The following is a 26,141-nucleotide window of genomic DNA, read 5'->3' as shown; positions in this document are numbered from 1 at the left end:
TTATCAGTAGACCATGTTTTTCTCCATTAGGAGGGGGACTAAAGGTTGTAGACCATTGCTGAATCGTTTAACCATACCACGTGGTTAAAACTCTTCGACTATCGATACCGACAGAATGTAACAGTTTTCTTGAGGTGAAGGAGAGGCGGATCAAAACGTAGCGTGGTGGTTATTCATGGTTCTTTAATATAGACACTATACATGAATAAACTAACAAAACAAGAAATGTGAGAAGAAAAAAAACAGCCCTATCTGGTGCAAACACAGAGACAGGAACAATCACCCACAAACACACAGTGAAACCCAGGCTACCTAAGTATGATTCTCAATCAGAGACAACTAATGACACCTGCCTCTGATTGAGAACCATACTAGGCCGAAACATAGAAATACCCAAATCATAGAAAAACAAACATAGACTGCCCACCCCAACTCACGCCCTGACCATACTAAATAATGACAAAACAAAGGAAATAAAGGTCAGAACGTGACACACAATAAGAACAAGTCTTTGATACTAATTACTAGTCTGCAGCTAGGAATTCGGCATCAGTGAACGCGAAGAACGACAACCGCCGAAACATCCATTCTATAACGAATGTCACTTTGAACTATCCCCTCTAACCAAGACAGAGAGAGAGGGAGAGAGAGACGGACAATCCTACAAAATAAATTAACTTTTCACCAGCGATCAAGACGACACACTGAGCGTAAATATATATATATTGATTGCAATTGTTCCCGAATGAGTGAGTGTTCATGTGTAAGGGATTAGCATTTTAATTGTTATAATTAACTCTGTAGGGACTTCTTAGTCGACCCCCCCCCCCCCCCCCCACACGTTATACTAATTACAGGGAATCATTGATAAAACTATGTCTTCAATTTAATGATAGTAAAGACACGACAGTAGGTAACAACATCTCCACCCCGCTGATCCTCAACACTGGGGCTCCAGAAGGGTGCGTTCTGAGCCCTCTCCTGTACTCCCTGTTCACCCACGACTGCGTGGCCATGCACGCCTCCAACTCAATCATCAAGTTTGCGGACGACACTACAGTGGTAGGCTTGATTGCCAACAACAACGAGATGGCCTACAGGGAGGAGGTGAGCGCCCTCGGAGTGTAGTGTCAGGAAAATAACCTCACACTCAACGTCAACAAAACAAAGGAGATGATCGTGGACTTCAGGAAACAGCAGAGGGAGCACCCCCCTACTCACATCAACGAGTGGCTGCTGCCAACATACTGACTCAACTCCAGCCACTTTAATAATGGAAATTGATATAAAAAATGTATCACAAGCCACTTTAAACAATGCCACTTAATTTAATGTTTACATACTCTACATTACTCATCTCATATGTATATACTGTACTCTATACCATCTACTGCATCTTGCCATCTTTATGTAATACATGTATCACTTGCCACTTTAAACTATGCCACTTTTATGTTTACATACCCTACATTACTCATCTCATATGTATATACTGTACTCGATACCATCTACTGCATCTTGCCTATGCCGTTCTGTACCATCACTCATTCATATATCTTTATGTACATATTCTTCATCCCTTTACACTTGTGTGTATAAGGTAGTAGTTTTGGAAATGTTAGGTTAGATTACTCGTTGGTTACTACTGCATTGTCGGAACTAGAAGCACAAGCATTTCGCTACACTCGCGTTAACATCTGCTAACCATGTGTATGTGACAAATAAATTTTGATTTGATTTGAAACCATCAAGAAATCTCACGTCAAATGCCAATGGTGGGTCTCGACCATGTCTTGTGATGAACACAGATCACAAACTGCACTTTTTTTTGCTGATTGACCACCTGTACAGTATTATTTCTGCACAGGGACTGGTTTATGGACTTCATGGCAAAACGAGTCTGGACGTCAGTATAAACATGTTTTATGTTTTTGTAGTTTGAGTATAATGCCCAGAAAGGGGCAAAGTTTGAGGTTACTTAGTGCAATTGTAATCAATTATGATACAGAAAAATGGTTATAATTGAGCTCATGTGCATCCTGTTTCCATTTATCATCCTTTAGGTTTCTACAACTTGATTGGAGTCCACCTGTGATATTCAATTAATGTGGAGATGATTTGGAAAGGCACACACCTGTCTATATAAGGTTCCACAGTTGACAGTGCATGTCAGAGTAAAATTGTGTCGGATTGTGTCGAGGCAAAGATCTGGGGAAGGGTATCAAACAATTTCTGCAGCAATGATGGTCCCCAATAACCTCCATCATTCTTAAATGGTAGAAGTTTAGAACCACCAAGACTCTTCCTAGAGCTGGCTACCTGGCAAAACTGAGCAATCGGGGGAGAAGGGCCTTGGTCAGGGAGGTGACCAAGAACCCGATGGTCACTCTGACAGAGCTCCAGAGTTCCTCTGTTGAGATGGGAGTACCTCAAATCAAATCAAATTTTATTTGTCACATACACATGGTTAGCAGATGTTAATGCGAGTGTAGCGAAATGCTTGTGCTTCTAGTTCCGACAATGCAGTAATAACCAACAAGTAATCTAGCTAACAATTCCAAAACTACTACTTTATAGACACAAGTGTAAGGGGATAAAGAATATGTACATAAAGATATATGAAAGAGTGATGGTACAGAGCGGCATAGGCAAGATACAGTAGATGGTATTGAGTGCAGTATATACATATGAGATGAGTATGTAAACAAAGTGGCATAGTTAAAGTGGCTAGTGATACATGTATTACATAAAGATGCAGTAGATGATATAGAGTACAGTATATACATATACATATGAGATGAATAGTGTAGGGTATGTAAACATTATATTAGGTAGTATTGTTTAAAGTGGCTAGTGATACATCATTTCCCATCAATTCCCATTATTAAAGTGGCTGGAGTTGAGTCAGTGTGTTGGCAGCAGCCACTCAATGTTAGTGGTGGCTGTTTAACAGTCTGATGGCCTTGAGATAGAAGCTGTTTTTCAGTCTCTCGGTCCCAGAAGGACAACCATCTCTGCAGCACTGTACCAATCAGGCCTTTATATGGTAGAGTGGCAACACGCAAGCCACTCCCCAGTAAACAGCACATGACAGTCCACTTGGAGTTTGCCAAAAGGCACATAAAGGACTCTCCGACCATGAGAAACAAGATTCTATGGTCTGATGAAACCAAGATTGGACTCTTTGGCCTGACTGCCAAGCGTCACTTCTGGAGGAAACCTGGCACCATCCCTACGGTGAAGCATGGTGGTGGTAGCATCATGCTGTGGGGATGTCTTTCAGTGGCAGGGACTCTGAGACTAGTCCAGATCGATGGAAAGATTAATGGAGCAAAGTATAGAGTGATCCTTGATGAAAACCTTCTCCAGAGCGCTCAGGACCTCAGACTGGGGCGATGGGTTCACCTTCCAACAGAACAACGACCCTAAGAACACAGCCAAGACAGCGTAGGAATGGCTTCTGGACAAGTCTCTGAATGTCCTTGAGTGGCCCAGCCAGAGCCAGGACTTGAACCCAATCAAACATCTTTGGAGAGATATGAAAATAGCTGTGCAGTGACGGTCCCCATCCAACCTGACAGAGCTTGAAAGGATCTGCAGAGAAGAATGGGAGAAACTCCACAAATACAGGTGTGCCAAGCTTGTAGCACCATACACAAGAAGACTTGAGGCTGTAATCACTGCCAAAGGTGCTTCAACAAAGTACTGAGTAAAGGGTCTGAATACTTATGTAAATGTGATATTGTAAATGTAAATGTGATACTATAAATACTTATGTAAATGTGATATTTCATTTTTTTAAATTTGCAAACCTTTCTAAAAACCTGTTTTTGGTTTGTCATTATGGGGTATTGTATGTTGATTGATTAGGGGGGGGGAATGATTTCATCCATTTTAGAATAAAGCTGTAACGTAACAAAATATGGAAAAAGTCAAGGGGTCTGAATACTTTCCAATTGCACTGTATATTTGCTAAGGTTTTTAAAAAGGAGTGCATTTTGAGATAATTGTAGATATTATTAAAATAGTTACTTCAGCAAATTACATATTTAGATATTTGTTTCCTCGTTTTAAAAGAAGTCTATGGACAAGGGGTGACTGCAATCCACACTCATTGTGATTAACTAGCCAATTCCAATAAATGCTTATAAGCATTTTGGGACCAAAAACCAATAAAAGTACATTTACGCCAATTTTAAAATTCCATGTCCAAATTATCTCCTAAATTGATTTTAACTCAATGACTTGTTTTTAAATTATTTTGCAACGATTTTGGCATGACATTTTGGTAAACATGAGAGGCTGACTTGAAAGTAGTGCTAACTGCTATTTGTTTGCATTGGCTAGTTGAATGAAACCAAATTGTGGATTGTAGTCAGACTTCAAATCCACATATTGCTTTCAGGGCAAGGAAACAACTATCAAAACATGTATTTCACTAAACTATCCCTTTAGGCTTTTGGAACAAAAAATGTATTTCACTAAACTATCCCTTTAGGCTTTTGGAACAAAAAATGTATTTCACTAAACTATCCCTTTAGGCTTCTGGAACAAAACATGTATTTCACTAAACTATCCCTTTAGGATTCTGGAACAAAAAATGTATTTCACTAAACTATCCCTTTAGGCTTCTGGAACAAAAAATGTATTTCACTAAACTATCCCTTTAGGCTTCTGGAACAAAAAATGTATTTCACTAAACTATCCCTTTAGGCTTTTGGAACAAAAAATGTATTTCACTAAACTATCCCTTTAGGCTTTTGGAACAAAAAATGTATTTCACTAAACTATCCCTTTAGGCTTCTGGAACAAAACATGTATTTCACTAAACTATCCCTTTAGGATTCTGGAACAAAAAATGTATTTCACTAAACTATCCCTTTAGGCTTCTGGAACAAAAAAATGTATTTCACTAAACTATCCTTTTAGGCTTCTGGCTTTTGGAACTTGTTGATGGAATTTATAGGTTTAAATGAATGACTAGAATATTCCACCCTGAAGCCATATAATTGTATAAAATTGTTAGTCAGTAAAATTATAATAAATGATGTGTGTAGTTTTAGGCATGATGTGTGTAGTTTTAGTCAGAATAAGGAGTAAAACCATATATCTGTACAATATGCCTTTATGGTATTTTAAACACAGACTGTCTGAGCAAATTCGGTGCCGACCTGAGAGATTAGAGATTAGAGATTTGGTAAAGGACAGGGAGTACGTCTCTTTGTCGGCTGGGTAGTGGGACAGTATGTGCGTAGGATACCTACTGTTGTGTGTGTATGTATGTGCGTAGGATACCTAATGTTTGTGTGTGAAAGTATGTGCGTAAGAAGCCAGTATAAAATGAATGGTTTTGTCCAACTAACCAGCGCTCTCGTGAATAAACATTTTTGACTATTTTATCTGGGCCTCCATCTGTTTCATTCGACCAGTATCTTACAAATTCTAGGTCGTAGACTGAGTAGTATAATTGAATTGGGTTATGAACATAATTCTCATAACAGAACTGTAGTAGTTGACATGCAGATTTATTTCCAGAGTTAAAATCACACTTTGCTGTACAAACTTAATAAGACAATAACTTGTCAAAAGGCCAAATGTGATTGTGCAGTAGAATTTACACTGTTGCCTCCCGACTGATGCAGCGGTGTAAGGCACTGTATTACAGTGCTTGAGGCGTCACTGCAGTCTGATCACTACAGTTTGATCCCAGGCTGTGTTGCAGCCGGCCGCGACTGGCAGACCCATGAGGAGGCTACACAATTGGCCGAGTGTCATCTGGGTTAGGGGAGGGTTTGGCTGGCCGGATGTCCTTCGCACTCTAGCGACTTCTTGTGGCGGGCCGGGCGCATGCACGCTGACTTCGGTCGCCAGTTGTACAGTGATTCCTCCAACACATTGGTGCAGCTGGCTTCCAGGTTAAGCAAGCAGTGTGTCAAGAAGCAGTGTGTCTTGGCAGGGTCGAGTTTCGGAGGACGCATGGCTGTTGACATTCGCCTCTCCCGTGTCCGTACGGGAGTTGCAACGATGGGACAAGACTGTAACTACCAATTGGATATCACAAAAAAGGGCTAAAAAGTAATAAAATAAATAAATATTTATATAAATATATATATATATATATATATATATATACTGTGGGGAGAACAAGTATTTGATACACTGCCGACTGCGTGCGCTGCAGGATTTTAATCCATGACGGCGTAGTGTGTTACTAATGGTTTTCTTTGAGACTGTGGTCCCAGCTCTCGTCAGGTCATTGACCAGGTCCTGCCGTGTAGTTTTGGGCTGATCCCTCACCTTCCTCATGATCATTGATGCCCCACGAGGTGAGACCTTGCATGGAGCCCCAGACCGAGGGTGATTGACCATCATCTTGAACTTCTTCCATTTTCTAATAATTGCGCCGACAGCTGTTGCCTTCTCACCAAGCTGCTTGCCTATTGTCCTGTAGCCCATCCCAGCCTTGTGCAGGTCTACAATTTTATCCCAGATGTCCTTACACAGCTATCTGGTCTTGGCTATTGTGGAGAGGTTGGAGTCTGGACAGGACACCTGATTGAGTGTGTGGACAGGTGTCTTTTATACAGGTAACGAGTTCAAACAGGTGCAGTTAATACAAGTAATGAGTGGAGAACAGGAAGGCTTCGTAAAGAAAAACTAACAGGTCTGTGAGAGACGGAAGTCTTACTGGTTGGTAGGTGATCAAATACTTATGTCATGCAATAAAATACTAATTATTACTTAAAAATCATACAATGTGATTTTCTGGATTTTTGTTTTAGATTCCGCCTCTCACAGTTGAAGTGTACCTATGATAAAAAATTACAGACCTCTACATGCTTTGTAAGTAGGAAAACCTGCAAAATCGGCAGTGTATCAAATACTTGTTCTCCCCACTGTGTGTGTATATATATATATATATATATATATAAATGAAATTGATTTCTAGAGACTTTAATTTGTGTTAAGCTGTTTTTCAAAATATTGTATTCAAGTTTAGTTGTTAAATTAACTTAGCTTAACTTTTCCCAGCATGCAGGGAAAATGGGTAGGGCTGCTTGAAAACATATCATTATTTACTGTACATTAACTTTAATCCACTTTACAATACCACTTTTCAGGAGACCAACAGCTACTTATCCGAAATGGATGAGAATATATGGAAGCTTAAAGCCATCGGGAACAGCATTCATTAGACAGGTTGTGAGGCTATGGAGTAGAGGTTCACACGGGATTAGGACTCCCGCGGATCTTGTGGGTTCCGTGGGATTCTGGCAGGAATGGAGTGAGTTTCTAGAGTCAAGTTTTGGATGGGACAGGAACAACAGTCCACAGGAAAAAAGTTCAAATAAAATAAAATAAGAATTTGTTCTTAACTGACTTGCCTAGTAAAATAAAGGTTAAAAAAATACCTAATAGTTATTGAGCAATGTGGAACAAAAAAGAGACATTATTAACATCAGGTTGATATGGTTATAAGAGGATATATTATATTAACACAAACAAGTGAGAAGATTGAAACAGTTGAGCTTATCACATTGATGTTGTAAATGTTATATTGTTGCATCCAATATGCCATCAGTTAATGTAATATAGTTAGTCTTGACAGAATAATTGTTGGTGTTATACCTTGATTTTCTGAGATGCCTCAACCATAGGGTGGTTACAAATCCTTGGTGTTTATGTCTTCCATGGTCAGCACTCTGCAGCACAACAATAATGATGGGCAACACCATCATGTTCTGTCCAGTCTGTTGCAGAAACGAAACCTCAGAGCAGCTTCACATCCTGTTGCTAAACCCTGTAATAGCAGCCCTGTCAGTAACAGAAACTGTCAGCACAATAAACAACATGACAAAATCAAAGTTTTAAAAAATAAGGTGAAAATGAAATATAACAAAAAGCATGTTTGAATGACACTGAGGGGCAGTGGTTACAGATAATACAGGCATGCCTGAGGCTGATGCTATGCAGGTGTTTGTACACATGCAATATACACACTCTCATTCAAATACACACACGGACACACACACATGTAAATATTGCCATACAAAACTCAAACATATTCAGTTTGCCTTGCTGTTATGTTATGTTATGAATTATTATTATTTATTTTTTTAAATTCTCGGTGGTTGGATTGTCGGGGGGGGCGGGGTATTGGATGGATAAGGGGTAGTTCTTGGAGAATTGTGGGGGTGGGGGTCTTGGAAGGCTGGTGGGAGATCTGTCGACGTGTCCTAGGCTACCTGTGCACCACCAAGTCAGAACAGTAGGCTAAGTTCTGAGGGTGAAAGGTTTCGCTGATGGCCAGGTGTAGCGGTGGTAAGGATTCACTCCATGGTGCTGAAAAAGAAAGCTCTGCTGTTGGGAAAGCTTTATGTAGGCCCTAACAGTTTGGGACAGCTTAATCTAGGCCCTAACAATTTGGGACAGCTTAATGTAGGCCTTAACAGTTTGGGACAGGTTAATGTAGGCCCTAACAGTTTGGGACAGCTTAATGTAGGCCCTAACAGTTTGGGACAGCTTTATGTAGGCCCTAACAGTTTGGGACAGCTTTATGTAGGCCCTAACAGTTTGGGACAGCTTAATGTAGGCCCTAACAGTTTGGGGATAAACGTTTGTCACCTTGTAGTGGCATGCAGCTAAAAAAAAAGTTGAGTTTGCCCCACTAAGATTTATCTGCTAAAATCGCCATTGAACACAGCGATAATGATTGGCAACACCCTCATGTTCTCTACAGTCTCTTGCAGAAACTAAACCTCAGAGCAACAAGCCTCACGTCCAATCGTTAAACACTAGCAGTAAAACAGTGGTAAAATAATTTAAAAAACGCAGCGACGAGTGATAAAAGGCTGTGTTTGTGATGTAAGTCTGGCCTAGAGGTCCATCTTTATCATATCAATGTATCAATAGCCTGCAATGTACTGTGCCATGTGCACCATACATTTAGATGTGTTCATGTCAGAGTAAATAGATGTTTTCAAAATAACCTGTTTTATGTTGTTGCAGAGCATGAGAGGAGGGCTTTTCCCCCAATAACAATAACGGACGGTTCTGAACGATCAGTTAAAGAACGATGTGATTATATAGCCCAGAGGGCGATTTAGTATGACACGCTGCATACGTTTTGAGATTCCCATGGTCACACCCATATCGAACAGGTCACATCCGGTCATACCCACTGAACAAGAGCAAACATACCAGTAAGACTGTTGAATGGTGCAAACCGTTCTGCGCTCGACTGAATACCCAGCTGGCATAAAATAAACCACTTGTATATTTATTTTAATTTTATTTAACTAGGCAAGTCAGTTAAGAACAAATTATTTTCAATGACGGCCTAGGAACTGCCTTGTTCAGGGGGAGAACGACCGATTTCTACCATGTCAGCTCAGGGATTCGATCTTGAAACCTTTGTTACTAGTCCAACGCTCTATCCACTAGGCTACCTGCCACCCGTATGTGAAGATAGTGCCCTCTGCTGGAGAAGTTAAAACTTTACCACACTAACGATGGGAAAATCTCAATGAGATATTCTCCCTTCCTCATGTCCTCTACTCGCCTCCTTTTGAAAAAGGTCAAAGGCAATTGAGGATCGGAGGCGAGGAACTGTAGAAACAAGTGCGCTTGTATGAAATGACACTGCTCCTACACTAGTGTCATCAGGGAAAGGACGTTTCCAAAAATATGTAAAGTGTTCAAAAGAAACACAGCTACTTGTGCTAGACTTTTTATTCATAAAAGGACAAGTAGTGTACTGTTTTTAAATGTGTGCATGTTTTTCTTATATGGCGAAATATAGAAATGTGTCTCTAGCTAGTCAATAAACTTAGGCTGGCATATAGATTTAAAGAAGCCACAGAAATAGACAAACAGTTTGAGGTTGAAGTTTCTTCCTTTTTATTTTCAAAGCATGTACAAAATCAGTACACGGTGGTAAAAAGACAGGCTACACATCTTGAGCAAATCATTAGTACTAAAACAAAGCCTGAGCTCTGATTGGATAACAAAGGACATGACGATCAACAAGTAATCTGAACGACTGTTTGGGAACCTTAAAATGAAAACTGGAAAAACGTAATGAGACAAACAAAACAACTAGACTGTTCACTTCAGACAAATTCTTTTTAGGTACAAGCTCAATTGTATTTCCTTGATTCCTTTCATCCTCTCTTCTCACCACCTCAAAGCACATTGGATGAGAAGGTACATTCCTATTTTGTCCTCCAATGCATTTTAAGGAAGAGACAGGATGCAAGAAATTATGGAAAATACATTCACCCTGGGTTGTTGGGGTGGGCGGGCAGGGGGATAGCATTGTTCCTCTACCGTGAGGAGTTGGAACTGGAGCGGGAACGATGACGTCTGCGCCCCGGGGACCTGGAGCGTCGGCGCACCGGGGACCGTCTCCTTGGTGACCGAGACCTGCAGGTAAACAAAGCATCACTTGTGTGTCAGTAAAGTACCTATATATTGCGTCATTTGAAAAAACTATCAACAGGTCAACATAGGAGCTAGAGAGGCACTAGGAGTAGAGAATTAAACACTACAGTAATGTTCTCAGGACAGTAGGTCAGATTGGGGGATTCAAATTTCTGTTGTAATTGGTGATTGAAGTATTTGTTACCAGTATTGTACTATAAATCCAGGACGTCCAGGTCACCATAACATGGGCTAGAGCCATCAGACCCACCAGGGCCATCAGACCCAACAGGGCCACCAGGGCTCGGGCCATCAGACCCAACAGGGCCATCAGACCACCAGGGCTCGGGCCATCAGACCCACCAGACCCGCCAGGGCTCAGGCCATCAGATCAGGGCCAACACTGACCTTCTCCTCATGCGAGGTGGGGTGCGGCGCCACATGGGGGGAGGTGGGGGCATTCTGCGTGGGGGTGACTGTCTACGAGGGGCAGGGCGTATCCTTGGAGCCAACACGGCAGAGGTGGTGATCTCCTGACCATCAATCTGACCTGGGAGCAACAGAAAGATGCACAAACCTCAACGTCATACTAGAAACATCTCTGTTAAAATGTATATAAACTCCAGGACATTGAGATTTCAGACTGACACAAAGCAGTACAAGGGGCTAGCCAGCAGTACAAGGGGCTAGCCAGCAGTACAAGGGGCTAGCCAGCAGTACAAGGGGCTAGCCAGCAGTACAAGGGGCTAGCCAGCAGTACAAGGGGCTAGCCAGCAGTACAAGGGGCTAGCCAGCAGTACAAGGGGCTAGCCAGCAGTACATGGGGTTAGCCAGCAGTACAAGGGGCTAGCCAGCAGTACATGGGGTTAGCCAGCAGTACAAGGGGATAGCCAGCAGTACAAGGGGATAGCCAGCAGTACAAGGGGATAGCCAGCAGTACAAGGGGATAGCCAGCAGTACAAGGGGTTAGCCAGCAGTACAAGGGGTTAGCCAGCAGTACAAGGGGTTAGCCAGCAGTACAAGGGGATAGCCAGCAGTACAAGGGGATAGCCAGCAGTACAAGGGGTTAGCCAGCAGTACAAGGGGATAGCCAGCAGTACAAGGGGTTAGCCAGCAGTACAAGGGGTTAGCCAGCAGTACAAGGGGCTAGCCAGCAGTACAAGGGGCTAGCCAGCAGTACAAGGGGCTAGCCAGCAGTACAAGGGGCTAGCCAGCAGTACAAGGGGCTAGCCAGCAGTACAAGGGGCTAGCCAGCAGTACAAGGGGCTAGCCAGCAGTACAAGGGGCTAGCCAGCAGTACAAGGGGCTAGCCAGCAGTACAAGGGGCTAGCCAGCAGTACAAGGGGCTAGCCAGCAGTACAAGGTGTTAGCCAGCAGTACAAGGTGTTAGGCTCTGCACTGAGATGATACATTGGGGACGTAGCGTTCGCATAAAACAACGCCGTCATTGTAGGTTTTTAGCTGCTCCACCGGAAGATGGCATCACAGACGATGCACAAACCACTTTCAGCGTTTACCCTTCGTGAGTCATGCATCGACTGGGAGAAAATGAAAAAGCCTCTCACAGCTAATCTCCAGTCACGTGCTGTTTGTGCAACAGCCAGGTTTAATTGGCTACATTGGGAATGTATTACTTGTAGCTCAAAAAAGTATGTACCAGGTCTGTTATTGTTACAGTCTACAAGATTGTGTTCAGTAGGCACAAAACAACCGGAAACCAAGAGGAACCATCTGAACATGTCCAATAAGAATTGCTCATTTTCATTTGCACAACATTCTACTACGCTGTGGCCTAATGAACGTGCCCAAGATGCCCTCGTACCACCATCCATGTGTTTCAGGGCCTTCTGGGCCTCCTCTGGAGTCTCGAACTCCACATAGGCGTAGCCCCGGGACAGGTTTGGGTGGAGCCTCTCCACTGGCATGTCAATCATCTTGATCTTGCCGTAGGTGGCAAAGATCTCCTGGATGTGGTCCTGTTCAACAGAAGATAAACATTTGACTTCCAACATGTATCTCTGATGGCATGGCCTCGACATACAACTCATTCAAAGAGAATAAGTACACTTTTACTTTAAGGCTCAATATGTAGAAATCACTCCGCTATACATAGTTGCTAAAATACTAAAATGATCAACTCATTTCCGTTTGTGACAAAACAAGCAATGTAGGCTATAGTGTAGAGAATCAGTGTACCATCTAAACCGCTGTGAAATATATTTTCAATATCCCAAAATATCAATATATAAAGTTTTAGAACACCTACTCATTCATGGCTTCTTATTTATTTGTACTATTTGTCATTGTAGAATCATAGTGAAGACATCAAAACTATGAAATAACATATGGAATCATGTAGTAAGCAACAAAAAAACAAAAAAAAGTAAAATAAATAAATATATATATATATTTGAGATTCTTCAAATAGCCACCCTTGATGACAGCTTTGCACACCCATGGCATTCTCTCAACCAGCTCCATGAAGTAGTCAACTGGAATGCACTACAAATAACAGGTGTGCCTTGTTAAAAGTTCATTTGCAGAATTTCTTTCCTTCTTAATGTGTTTGAGCCAATCAGCTGTGTTGTGACAAGGTAGGGGGATATACAGAAGATATATATTTGGTAAAAGACCAAGTCCATATTATGTCAAGAACAGCTCATAAAAGCAAAGAGAAACAACAGTCCATCATCAGGGTCAGTCAATACGGAACATTTCAAGAACTTTGAACGTTTCTTCAAGCGCAGTCGTAAAAACCATGAAGCTCTATGATGAAACTGGCTCTCATGAGGACCGCAACAGGAAAGGAAGACCCAGAGTTACCTCTGCTGCAGAGGATAAGTTCATTAGAGTTAACTGCACTTCAGGTTGCAGCCCAAATAAATGCTTCAGAGTTCAAGTAACAGACATCTCAACATGAACTGTTCAGAGGAGACTGTGTGAATCAGGCCTTCGTGGTCGAAATTGCTGCAAAGAAACCACTACTAAAGGACACCAATAAGAAGATACTTGCTTGGGCCAAGAAACACGAACAATGGACATTAAACCGATGGAAATTTGTCTTTTGGTCTGGAGTCCAAATTTGAGAATTTTGGTTCCAACCGCCGTGTCTTTGTGAGATGCGGTGTGGGTGAACGGATGATCTCTGCATGTGTATTTCCCACCGTGAATCATGGAGGAGGTGGTGTAATGGTGCTTTGCTGGTGACACTGTTAGTGATTTATTTATAATTCAAGGCACACTTAACCAGCATGGCTACCACAGCATTCTGCAGCGATATGCCATGCCATCTGGTTTGGACTAAGTGATAATATCATTCATTTTCCAACAGGATAATGACCCAACACACCTCCAGGCTGTGTAAGGGCTATTTTACCAAGGAGAGTGGAGTGCTGCATCAGATGACCTGGCCTCCACAATCACACGACCTCAAAAAAGTTGAAATGATTAAGGATGAGCCCGACCGCAGAGTGAAGGAAAAGCAGCCAACATGTGCTCAGCATATGTGGGAACTCCTTCAAGACTGTTGCAAGCGTATGCAAAGCTGTCATCAAGGTAAAGGGTGGCTATTTGAAGAATCTCAAATATATTTTGATTTTTTTAACACTTTTGTTACTACATGATTCCATATGTGTTATTTCATTGTTTGTCTTCACTATTATTCTACAATGTAGAAAACTGTAAAAATAAAGAACACATGCATTAGTAGGTGTTCTAAACTTTTTGACCGGAATGTGCGTGTGCATATATCCATTGTACAACAATAATATGTATTTTTACAGCCACAGTACCTAACCCCCCCAATGTTCCTGGCTTATTTTGTAAAAGAACATGTTGTAAGCCTAACATACAATTGGTGCTTCAGAATTCACTCTAGGCCAGTTACTCTGTTAACTCCAGAACTGCCTTCTCCCAGATATCTTCAAACAGTTCATAAGTCAATACAATAATATTGACAATTCCAAGCACCCTGCAAAATTGTGAGATCATGAGAGGATACACAACTGCTACTAACCGCTAACACTGTGCTGCTCTCAGCCTGTTATTTTTCATCTTTATTTAACTAGGCAAGTCAGTTAAGAACAGATTCTTATTTTCAATGACAGCCCAGGAACAGTGGGTTAACTGCCTGTTCAGGGGCAGAACGACAGGTTTGTACCTTGTCAGCTCGGGGATTTGAACTTGCAACCTTTCGGTTACTAGTCCAACGCTCTAAACAATAGGCTACCCTGCCGCCCCATGTCAATAGCCGTGTCGTGTAGTCCCTCACCTTGGTCACATTTCTGGTCAGTCTTCCTAAGTGAACTTTGGTGGGCTTGGGGCTCGGGCTCCTTCTCCTTCGCTCCTTGTCATCTCCCTTCTTCTGTGTTTTGGACCTGTAGCACAATGGACAGTCATTACAAAACCATGAGAGTTTACTAAGTGAAAAGACACTATTTAAAGCGGGACAAAACTTGTAGTTTTTCCCACAACTGAACCATTTTGATCATGATAAAACGGCATTCTCAACCAGACCTAGGGTTCAAATAGTATTTGACATATTTCAACTACGTTCAGTGTGTGCCACTGGTTCCATTGTCCTAGACGAAGATAAAATATTTGGACGATTTCAAATACTCTGTGAACCCAGGGAATTTCCCAACGAGCAGACACTGTTTAGGACCACAATGTATCAGCTAGTACTCACGCGGAGCGGGAGCGGCGACGGTTGTCGTGGCGGCGGCGGCCGGGGTCGGGTGACCCAGAGGAACTAGATGAGCTGGAGGAGCTGGACCGGGAAGACCCAGAGCGGCTGGTGCCAGAGGAACTAGAGCCGCTGGAGGAACCAGAGCTGGAGCCAGAGCTGCTGCTGGAGCTGGGTAGTATAGATATACATACACAAACAGGCCAGCAACAAGGGTTGTGTTCATTAGGCACACAATCGAAGGAAACTGAGTAAAACAGGGAAGTACCATCTCTTAACCTCTTGGCCCACGTTGGAACATAGGGCATTCCAGCTTGGCTTAGCGTGAAAAGACCTAGCTAGTGTGTCCTAAAGCACTGTTTGAGGTAGTTAAAGACTGTACAGAATCTGAAAGAGCAATTGGTGGCATCTCACCTGCTGCTGCTCCCAGTGGATGCACTGCGTCGTTTGTGGCCCTTCTCCCTGCCTCTCTCCTTGTCCCCCCCTTCCTTAGTGGCAGTCTTCTCTTTTCCCCTGTCCTTTGACTTTTCCTCCTCCTTACGCTTTGTGGGTGACGGTGCCCTAAGTAAGTGAAAAAATGTGTAAATTAAGAACAGCATTATTATTAAGTTCCTCATCTTCAAACTCTAACTGTTTATATGTTGCGTTTATGCTACCGCCATTGCCTTCCTCCATTCATAGAACAAGCGAGGCCAGAAACGATAGCTAATTAACAACGTTGTGCCCTGCTCTGTTTATGTAGCTCAAGCATTAAAATGTATCTAATGTAATGCCAAAATGGTCAACATTGAGAAGATCATAACATGGAATAGAAATAGTTATATAAACCCATAATACGTACATTTCGTTCGAGTCGGATGCAGGCTCAACCACTCGTTCCGCTGTGCTAAATCTGACGCGTAATGATGACGTGGTCGCATAAATGACGTTTTACACTTTTTCTCTTTGGTCAACATTCATACGAAAATCTTTAGCTAGCTATCAACCCTCGACCACTGGTTCTACCAGTAAGGTTAGTTAATAGTTACTTGTTAAAAATGTATGTTTTCCCCTAGCGATTTAGCTTGCACACTAAAGGAAACGATATGGGTCATTTTCAAATGAGCTGAAAACGTGCAGAATCGTATTGAGGTGAGTTGGCACCGCGATCAAATATTCTTAGCTAGAACTAGCTCACGTTAGTTATCTATTTAGATCAAATCATTTCCTTTTTTCAACGTTAAGGTAGGACCGTTAGGCTATGTGTTCACATTGTGGGACAGGTTTGATGCTATCTAGCTCAAATATTTACTTGCTAGACAATGGACAGTACACTGTCCCAACGTTGAGGCTAGACTGTTGGTACCGGTGGAGTAATGAAGATAGACTACACTACGACATCCAAGCTTAGTTCAGGTGGAAGTCTGTGGCAGAGGTTGGGATACACTGCCAGCCATGTTCTATTGGCTTATGTATTATGTTTATTTAGCTTACTAAATCTAGCTAATAATTTATGTATTTTGCCAAAAATAATCAGTCAATTTTGCCTGGAGTCCTGTCCTTCACAAGTTAAATTGCTTTTAATATCAGTCTAGCTATCAATGTGAGGTTTCATGTGAATAAGATTATGTGATAGAATTGGTGCCATCTGTGTGATTTCTGATCAGTTTAACTACACTAGCTTAATGTATTTATGTTTGAATGTCTAATTCCAAATGCCCTATTTACTACAGTTAGTAGTGAATTCTCTGTCTCTCAACAGATAGAAGTAGTCTAAGTCCCGATTGGAGAAGGGCTCTTCCAGTGGAGCAGCCTGGAGTGAGTGACCAACCATGGGCCGTCTGGACGATGCTGCCAAGCGCAAGGTGGTGGAGCTGCGGCAGGCGGGTCTGAGCTTCCGCAAGATCAAGGCGGTGCTGGAGCTGGAGAACATCCGGGTGTCTGCCCAGGCCATTTACCTGTACCTCAAGGAGTTCCAGAGAAAGAAGGTTCAGAGGGGTGGTGAAAGTGCTGCAGCCCCAGACCCACAGACCACACCTGGGGTTGGAGCAGGGAGGGGAGATGGTGGAAGCCGGGAGGGATGGAACGACCAGCAAATACGGAATCTACTGAGGGAGGCGTCACGCCACGCAGGCTATGTTGCAGCGTCAGAGTTCGCCAAGCAGTGTCCTGGCTCCAATCCTCCTGAGGTCAGGGGTCAGGGACCGTCTGGGACAGGAAGCGAAGGCGCCAGCAGAGGACAGAGCAACAGGACAGAGAAACCGGAGGAAGGGAGCAAGAAGGAGGATGAGGATAAGGACATCCAGATTGTCAGTGTCACATCATTGGCTCAGAACTCTCAACAGAGGGGTCTTCCACCCGCAGGAGCAGCGGCTGTGACTGTGACAGGCGCCTACATGCGTAAGAGAGCCACGCCCTCGCCAGCTACTAACCCCATACTGGCAGCACGCAAAAGGCTTCTGGATAAGGCTTTGTCTCATAGAGCAAAGGTAGGCACGTCTCATAGTCGTGTAATTCACTAAGACCAAAAAGGGTGCAGAGACATCAAGTTTGAGTAGATGTATACAGAAAGGGTTGGTAACTGGCGACCGGTGGGCCAAATTGAGGCCGCAAGCAATTGTATTTGGCCTACAGTTTTTTTATATAAAAAAAATATACATTTCAGAAAAATATACGAAATTTGCTCCCAAATATTCAGACCAATAAATAGAGATGTGATAGTGTCTCAATGTAATGGAGATATGTCATTATTCTGGTATTGTCAAATACAATATCGGTTTGGGATTACTTCAGGTCATTTTGTAGTGTACAAATGGATATTATTAGGCCTATGTTCCTGTACTGAGTACAGTACATTGAGTTCATCAACGAGCCTCAGCATTTATGCGCTCTGCACAATTAGCCTGGGGATAGCTTCGGAAGCCCTAATACACCAAAGTGTGATCAATGAGTTAGCCAGCTAGCTTTGATAAACCAGAACTGAATTTCTGGTTCATTAAGAAATCTAAATGTAGATGTTTTTGTTTGTCAATTAGACCATGCCCATTTCAAGCTTATCTGTCTAAAAAATACAACGTTATTTCAAGTTGCTGACTAAGTCATTAATCCTGCTTTGTAGTATACCGCTCAGGCTTCTCGCGCTCTGTTTGAAGCCTGGGGAAGATCTCGTAAGCGAAGATGATAAATAAAAGGGCTGTAGTATGGTGGAGTCTACATGCTTGTGTAAATCTTTCAGAACAGTGTCATTTACATAAAAATCCAGAACCTGTTTTGCTAACATTCCACTCCTTGTACACTTCTTATTTTGCATGTCAATGATTGGCAAGGAGTAGAAGTGTAGCAGAAACAGACTGGTAACCAGGCTCTAATTTACAATCCTTTTGAAATGTTTCAGTAAAAGAAATTGCATTTATTGTTGTACATGTTCAGGTAGTACCCCCACACGGTACACTCAAAATGTTTCCACTTTCTGAACAACCCTGGGTTGAAACTAATGATCACATGAGAGGTGTTATTACTGTGGTCATGTAATGTCTAGGCTTTGATTGGATCTGTATTTCCCCCAGATAAGAGACTCTTCTTATCAGTCCTACCAGCAAGTAGCAGCTCTGCTGAGAAGAGAACAGTCTAATGCTTCTGGTTCTGATGTACAGAGACCTGTGGCAGCAGATCAACCACAGTCCTATGACCCAGTCACTCAGAGGCTTACTCAAGTGGTGAGTACAAGGCGAAGGAAACTCACCATAATATACACAATTATTATAAATAGTGCTGATTCAATGTCACGAACCGGCTCGAAGTTCCTAACAAAAAGGGAGACAACGTGGAGATAAGGAATAACAAAATATATTTATTAATTGAACTAAATACAATTAACAATGGTGTGTGTAGTCGGTAGTGTGAGTGGTTGCGTGCATAAATGTGATGAGGTGTGTTGAAAGGTGCCAAAGCAAACAAAACCACCACAACCAAAGTCTAACTGTCTGCATGGAGAGAGTCTCAATGAATGGGGAAGAGGCGTATTTATCCCGGGACACACCCGAGCCCAGGTGTGTCCCATTTCGCTGACGACCCTCCCGGCTCCCACCGACATCCTATTAAGGAAAACAAGAGCAAAGAATTTGGCAGACAGAGTGGGATGGTGGTCGTCACCCCCATAAAGCCGGGGACCAACAAGGACGGCTAGAATCAGGCCAACTCCTAGCATCAGCAACACGTTCAAACAATGAAAATAACTACGTTTCCAACAATATCAAATGTGTCCGGGGCACGACCAAAAGAGGAACAATCCCTAGGTAAATCTGGGTCACCTTCCCAGAGCAAACTCTCTCCTGAGAGCTTTCTTTCCCTAACCAGCTCAAGCTGCTCTTGTTGCAGCTTGATTTTAGCACGCTCCATATCCTGTTTAAATTGCAATTCCTTGTCATACTTTAGCTGTAACAGAAGCAGTTATTTCTGCTGTTCAAAAAGAATACTAGGGCTAACAGATGGTGCCGCCATCGTAACGAAATGGGGAGATGGCGAGTCCTCGGCAGAAGCTGCCCCAGTGGTAACTTCAAGAATACCACTCCAGAGTGGCCTTCAATATCAACCTAAGAATTTGACATTTATCACCAATTTCACCCTTGTAGTGTTAAGCAATCTTCAACAGCTGTTCCTTAGGACATAATTCTAACAGTTCCTCTGATGTAAAGCGAATGAACGTGTCTACGTAAGATGCCATAGTCACAAGTAAATACAAAAAAAAGAATCTCACTCTTCCCCTCTGCTGAGAACACCAGACCACAAGAGAAATGAATCACACTGGGCACCACAGAAGAGAGATGATATATGGAGCTTCCCCAAAACCTAGTCTTCGTGCGGATTTGAGGTGGGTAATTACACACTGTAGCTTGCTGTCAAGGGAAAAAAGAAAAGACCCAGCACGCTGGCAGATTCCCTCAAGCCACAGATGTGCCCTGAGACAACTGCTCAGTCCACGGACACCAAACAAAATAATCATGCCCAACATATTACAAAATGAAACATGTCACTAAGCTTAATGGGGGGAAAAGAAAAGCTATAGCTCTGGGTAGCAAGTTTCACTACCCTACCCAAATCTCCCACTGAGGTACACAGCCAATTGTGCTCACCTCAGACCGATGTCCCAACAGCATGTAGGGCAAGAGTCTCCAGCCTGGGTAGGGGCCTGGAAACGAACCAATGTACTTTCTCCAACGCAGCTCACAGCTAACTATCCACTGCAGTGGTATGTTTACCAAACAAAAAAGGCAACCAACACTGGGCACCAAACATTACAACTCAAAAGCTGTAACAAAATATGCAAACAAAGTACCTACGGAGTTCTCAAACCTTAACGCTACTTTCTCCCAAACACAACACACATACTAGTAAGCCCAATGACACGAGTGTTAGTCCTTCATAATGCAGCAAAGTGCTATATGCCAAAATGTCTAGGAACCAACCTTCAGATCCCAGACGAGCCCCCACTTGTCACGAACCAGCTCGAAGTTAACAGAAAAGGGAGACAACATGGAGATAAGGAATAACAAAATATATTTATTAACAGACAGTTAACAATTGTGTGTGTAAGTGATTGATTGGACGCATAAATATGATGAGGGTTGTTGAAAGGTGCCAAATAAAACTGGCACAATCAAAATCTAACTGTGTCTGCATGGAGAGAGAGTCTCAATGAAAGGGGAAGAGATGTATTTATCCCGGGACACACCCGAGCCCAGGTGTGTCCCATTTCGCTGACGACCCTCCCGGCTCCGCCCACCGACATCCTATTAAGGAAAACAAGAGCAAAAGAGAGAGAATTTGGCAGCCAGAGGGGAGGGTCGTCACAATCAACTATTTATCTTTGAGTTGTCATTTGAAATGAACAGCATTACAAAACTTTAACAGTGGTACATCTTTCAATCTAACAAAAGGTTGAGCAAACACTCGTTTCGATCGGTTTACCTCAGGCAATGCAGTTCCACCCAACACGTGGCATGCCCTGAGTGTTTGTTCATCCTTTTGTTGGATTTCTGTTCATTTCTTGGAAAGACTACGACAGTTAGTGTTTTGTTACAGTATATCAGTAGGGAAGGTCAGGGACAGCAGGAACACATTTTGAAGTTGTTTTAAACATCTTTCTTTAACACTGTTTGATATAAAGATTTCAGAATTTCACATGAACAACTTACAAAAAAACGAGTTCTCTTTTAGGCTTGTCATATTGACCAGAAACTGAATAGCTGACTATATATAAAACTAAATTTAGTATTAGCGTAAAAAAAAAAAGATATATAGTTTTTTCATTTTTTTCAAAGGTTTTATCATAGTTGCATTGCCAAAGTTGTTGTAAAGAAGTGACATTTGATATAAATATGTTCATGTGTCTAAAAGCTATATCATTTTAGGTAAAGGGGTAAGTTGTAACAATGAGTTACAACAACTAACCCCAGTCATGGGAGTCTTGTGGAAAAATACAATTATTGTCATCAACTATACCAATCAAAAGGCCTCATCTTACTGATAAAACATGTGTCGATACATAGAGAATGTTCCAAAGGTCAATAATGAAAATAGAGAGGCAGCAAAAATATATTTTAAAACATGGCCTCAAAACAAATCTGTCAATGAAACCAAAGATAATTGATGGATACATTTGTTTTAAATTAAACTTCATAGTTATGTAAAGACTAACCAATCATTGGCACATGGAACAGCTTTCTAAGTAGGTTTTAATTTGATATATTTAGCCTGTTACAACTGACCCATGTTACAATGGACTTGTACTCTGCAGAGGAATTTGGATGGCCAGCAAGGAGGCAGTGTTCCCAGACAGATGTTCCAGCAGAGAGTTGGTGGCCAAGCTGTCCGCTCCCCACACCCTGCTCCTCCCCGTGTGGGCATTCGGCTCCCCAACCCCCCACCACCACCACCCACCTCCCAGGGTAGTAGCCCTGTCATCCGCCTCCAAAGCCCTGGGAGCCAGGGCATGAACCAGGGCCTTCTCAGGAGAGACAGGAACCCCAGCCCTCAGCAGGCAGCTCACCAGGAGGCTGGAGGGAGATGCGGGGGAGGGGGTGGTGGAGGTGGGGGTCTCCAGGAGCAGGTCCAGACCCTGGGCTCTGAGATCCACAGCCTGAGCCTGGCGGTGCGCATGCTGGTGGAGCAGCAGTACCGGCTGGAGAGGGAGCAGGTCCAGCAGACCCAGGTCCAGAAGCAGATTCTCAGCACCCTGCAGACCCTGGCCTCAAGACTGGAGGCACCCTGTACCAGCCTCCACCAGCAGCGACAGCATCCCAAAACTCCCCCACCCCCGGTCTTACCTGCCTTAGGCTCTGCCTCCTACAGCCAGGACACATTCCCCTTCAGCCAAGGAGGGTATGCTCAGTGCAGCCAGGCCCAGCCCAGCTACAACGGGATGGACAACTCCAGCCTGGAGACCATAGAGACCTTCAAACTGTCCGGACAGAGCCCCCATGGCATCAACGGCTTCCAGACGGGCAGCAGCAGTAGTACCACCGATAGCCTCTTGCTCACACACACCCCTACATACACGCTGGCGCACACACAGCCTTACTCGTCAGCCTACACACAGCAGCCACACACTCAAACACACATGCCCTCATGCACACAGTCTTACGCCACCACATACACGCAGTCACACACACAGTCCTATAGAGGAACAGAAAGTACAGACTGTCCCAGCACCAGAACAGAGGGAGCTCTCCAGGACTGCATGGCCCCCACCCAGGCCTCTGTTGACCTGGACTCAGACATCACAGTCTCCCCACAGGAAACTCAGCTCAACATCATTAAAGTGGAGGCACTCTAACATGCTGACCAGACTGTGCGTGTGCCATGGTGTCCACCCACACCAGACGCAATCAGGGCACGCAGGTTGAAATATCAAAACGAACTCTGAACCAACTATATTAATTTGGGGATGGGTCGAAAAGCATTAAACATTTATGTCAATTTAGTTAGCTAGCTTGCTATTGCTAGCTAATTTGTCCTGGGATATAAACGCAAGCGGTGTGGTCAGCATGTAAGGCTTTAGTTCACTCGTATCCAGACTTATAGGGACAGTTTTCTAGACACAGAGCCTAGTCCGAGACTTAAAAGCATGTTCGATGTATAATGGAAATTCTGGAAAAGGTGCTTTAGTCCAGAACTATGCTTAAATTGGTGTCTGGGAAACCAACCACATATAGGGTTCAGTTCCATAGTTTCAATCCAAAGTTGCTTCTGCTCTGTTCACATCTGTACATTTAATTATCCACTACCTCTCCTTTAGCCAAATGTTTCAGTACATGTTATGTCTTGGGTTTTTAAGGGATTTCTTATGTTTTTGAAGTATGTGTCATTATTTTTAGAACCGTGAATATCCCCATAGAAATGAATAGCACTTCATTGTCCATTCTGAAAGGAACATTTGTCCTCGAGACGATCTACCATTTTTACATGAAACACTTATTATCAAATCACAAAGAGCAATACAGAAGAAGCATGTCTTATCGTTTTAATAATGCATTTGGATTATGTTGCCATCAATCTTTACAGAGCATAAAACTCTTCACCAATGCAAGGTCTCTGCTGCCTTCTGCTAGATCAGCCTTAAAGTGCAGAATGTCCTGTCTGTACATAACTAAATGTACTTGAATAAAGTGCTACATAATATCCAACAAATTAGGAAGTTATTAATATTTATGGCAGTGTTACAGTGGAACTGATAGCCTTTTAACTACTTCGCAAATATGAAACAAACGGACAATCATATCAGTCAAAAATATCAAATTCCCAGTCGTGCTTCATAACCAACTTTACAATACCTTTTAAAAATAGGTTATATTTGACTAAAAAATACATGACCTAAGGCATTGTTTGCAGAATATATGAATGCAGTTCAATGCATAATTAATATAATTCACCAATACATTTTTTGGTAGTCCAAAATATATTGCTATCAGGTTGTAAATGACAGCTGGTCTGGTACATTGTTTGCTGCCTCCATTCGGGATGCACCGTTTCAGTTTCAATTACTCAATATTTTTTAACAAAAATGGACGACTAACTAAGGCTGGGAATGTCAATACAAGGACAATGATCCCAATTGGGTCATAATGTGGCTAATAGCCTATCGTACATGTGGCAAACACAAGGCCCGCAGGCCAAATAGAACACACAAGCGAGTAAATGAGTCGAGCTGTCATTTACTTTCTGAAATTATAGCCCGATGTGCTCACATTGGTGTGTCCGGTTTACAGTGCGCAGCGTGGGGGGGAAGTGACAGACATGCCACAGTCCAGGCTAGGCTTCTCAAATGTTGCAGTCTGGCTTCGGGTTTTTAAAGCTTGACAATGATTAACTAAAAAACTAAACCTTCAACAAAACACAACATGAAAGAGTTACATGTAGGCCTATTACAGCAACATTTGAGCAGTAACCTGGCTACTCAACTACAATATACAGTATTTTGAGTGCTGCAGTCAACTGCACCGGTGATCCATGCAGTGCAAAAAAAGGAATAACATGTTTTAAGTTTAGATGTTACAACAATCCAAAGCTAAGTTGTCATTTGGAGTTAATACTTGTTGATATTGGTTGCAGCATATTGTGCACATCTCTGCAATCATAGTATCAAATCAAATTTTATTTGTCACATACACATGGTTAGCAGATGTTAATGCGAGTGTAGCGAAATGCTTGTGCTTCTAGTTCCGACAATGCAGTAATAACCAACAAGTAATCTAGCTAACAATTCCAAAACTACTACCTTATAGACACAAGTGTAAGTGGATAAAGAATATGTACATAAAGATATATGAATGAGTGATGGTACAGAGCGGCATAGGCAAGATACAGTAGATGGTATTGAGTGCAGTATATACATATGAGATGAGTATGTAAACAAAATGGCAAAGTTAAAGTGGCTAGTGATACATGTATTACATAAAGATGCAGTAGATGATATAGAGTACAGTATATACGTATACATATGAGATGAATAATGTAGGGTATGTAAACATTATATTAGGTAGCATTGTTTAAAGTGGCTAGTGATATATTTGACATCATTTCCCATCTGTTCCCATTATTAAAGTGGCTGGAGTTGAGTCAGTGTGTTGGCAGCAGCCACTCAATGTTAGTGGTGGCTGTTTCAGTCTCTCGGGCCCAGCTTTGATGCACCTGTACTGACCTCGACTTCTGGATGATAGCGGGGTGAACAGGCAGTGGCTCGGGTGGTTGTTGTCCTTGATGATCTTTATGGCCTTCCTGTGACATCGGGTGGTGTAGGTGTCCTGGAGGGCAGGTAGTTTGCCCCCAGTGATGCGTTGTGCAGACCTCACTACCCTCTGGAGAGCCTTACGGTTGTGGGCGGAGCAGTTGCCGTACCAGGCGGTGATACAGCCCGACAGGATGCTCTGGATTGTGCATCTGTAGAAGTTTGTGAGTGCTTTTGGTGACAAGCCGAATTTCTTCAGCCTCCTGAGGTTGAAGAGGCGCTGCTGCGCCTTCTTCACGATGCTGGCTGTGTTGGTGGACCAATTCAGTTTGTCTGTGATGTGTACGCCGAGGAACTTAAAACTTACTACCCTCTCCACTACTGTTCCATCAATGTGGATAGGGGGGTGTTCCCTCTGCTGTTTCCTGAAGTCCACAATCATCTCCTTAGTTTTGTTGACGTTGAGTGTGAGGTTAATTTCCTGACACCACACTTCGAGGGCCCTCACCTCCTCCCTGTAGGCCGTCTCGTCGTTGTTGGTAATCAAGCCTACCACTGTTGTGTCGTCCGCAAACTTGATGATTGAGTTGGAGGCGTGCGTGGCCACGCAGTCGTGGGTGAACAGGGAGTACAGGAGAGGGCTCAGAACGCACCCTTGTGGGGCCCTCACCACCTGGGGGCAGCCCGTCAGGAAGTCCAGTACCCAGTTGCACAGGGCGGGGTCGAGACCCAGGGTCTCGAGCTTGATGATGAGCTTGGAGGGCACTATGGTGTTAAATGCCGAGCTGTAGTCGATGAACAGCATTCTCACACAGGTATTCCTCTTGTCCA

At 43.0% G+C, this 26,141-nt stretch overlaps 2 protein-coding genes across 4 annotated transcripts; one reads left to right on the top strand and one right to left on the bottom strand.

The window, feature by feature from the left end:
• Positions 1 to 9,876: 9,876 nt before the first annotated feature.
• Positions 9,877 to 16,209, bottom strand: LOC109876007 (RNA-binding protein with serine-rich domain 1). 2 transcript variants are annotated; one of them, XM_020468472.2, is made up of 7 exons: positions 15,948 to 16,209; positions 15,521 to 15,667; positions 15,110 to 15,277; positions 14,693 to 14,798; positions 12,245 to 12,398; positions 10,831 to 10,972; positions 9,877 to 10,425 (listed from the first exon to the last, which is right to left on the bottom strand). In XM_020468472.2, coding segments are annotated over exons 1-7 (819 nt in total). In that variant the 5' UTR covers positions 15,950 to 16,209; the 3' UTR covers positions 9,877 to 10,325. The 2 variants fall into 2 exon arrangements, 1 of the variants encoding a protein (XP_020324061.1); XR_004206834.1 differs by having other exon boundaries at positions 10,831 to 12,398; positions 15,110 to 15,667; positions 15,948 to 15,995.
• On the top strand, positions 16,028 to 23,668 carry LOC109876006 (uncharacterized). Of its 2 annotated transcripts, none has more exons than XM_020468469.2 (4): positions 16,028 to 16,237; positions 16,848 to 17,574; positions 18,652 to 18,801; positions 21,882 to 23,668. In XM_020468469.2, the coding sequence occupies exons 2-4, from the start codon at positions 16,918 to 16,920 to the stop codon at positions 22,917 to 22,919; spliced, it is 1,845 nt and encodes a 614-aa protein (XP_020324058.1). In that variant the 5' UTR covers positions 16,028 to 16,237; positions 16,848 to 16,917; the 3' UTR covers positions 22,920 to 23,668. The 2 variants fall into 2 exon arrangements, with proteins under 2 accessions (XP_020324058.1, XP_020324060.1); XM_020468471.2 differs by having other exon boundaries at positions 16,059 to 16,237; positions 16,819 to 17,574.
• Positions 23,669 to 26,141: the final 2,473 nt, after the last annotated feature.

This window comes from Oncorhynchus kisutch, unplaced genomic scaffold (assembly GCF_002021735.2).
Source record: "Oncorhynchus kisutch isolate 150728-3 unplaced genomic scaffold, Okis_V2 Okis06b-Okis10b_hom, whole genome shotgun sequence".
NCBI lineage: Eukaryota > Metazoa > Chordata > Actinopteri > Salmoniformes > Salmonidae > Oncorhynchus > Oncorhynchus kisutch.
The sequence above is the reverse complement of the archived record's forward strand: the minus strand, read 5'-3'. Positions and strand labels throughout refer to the sequence as shown.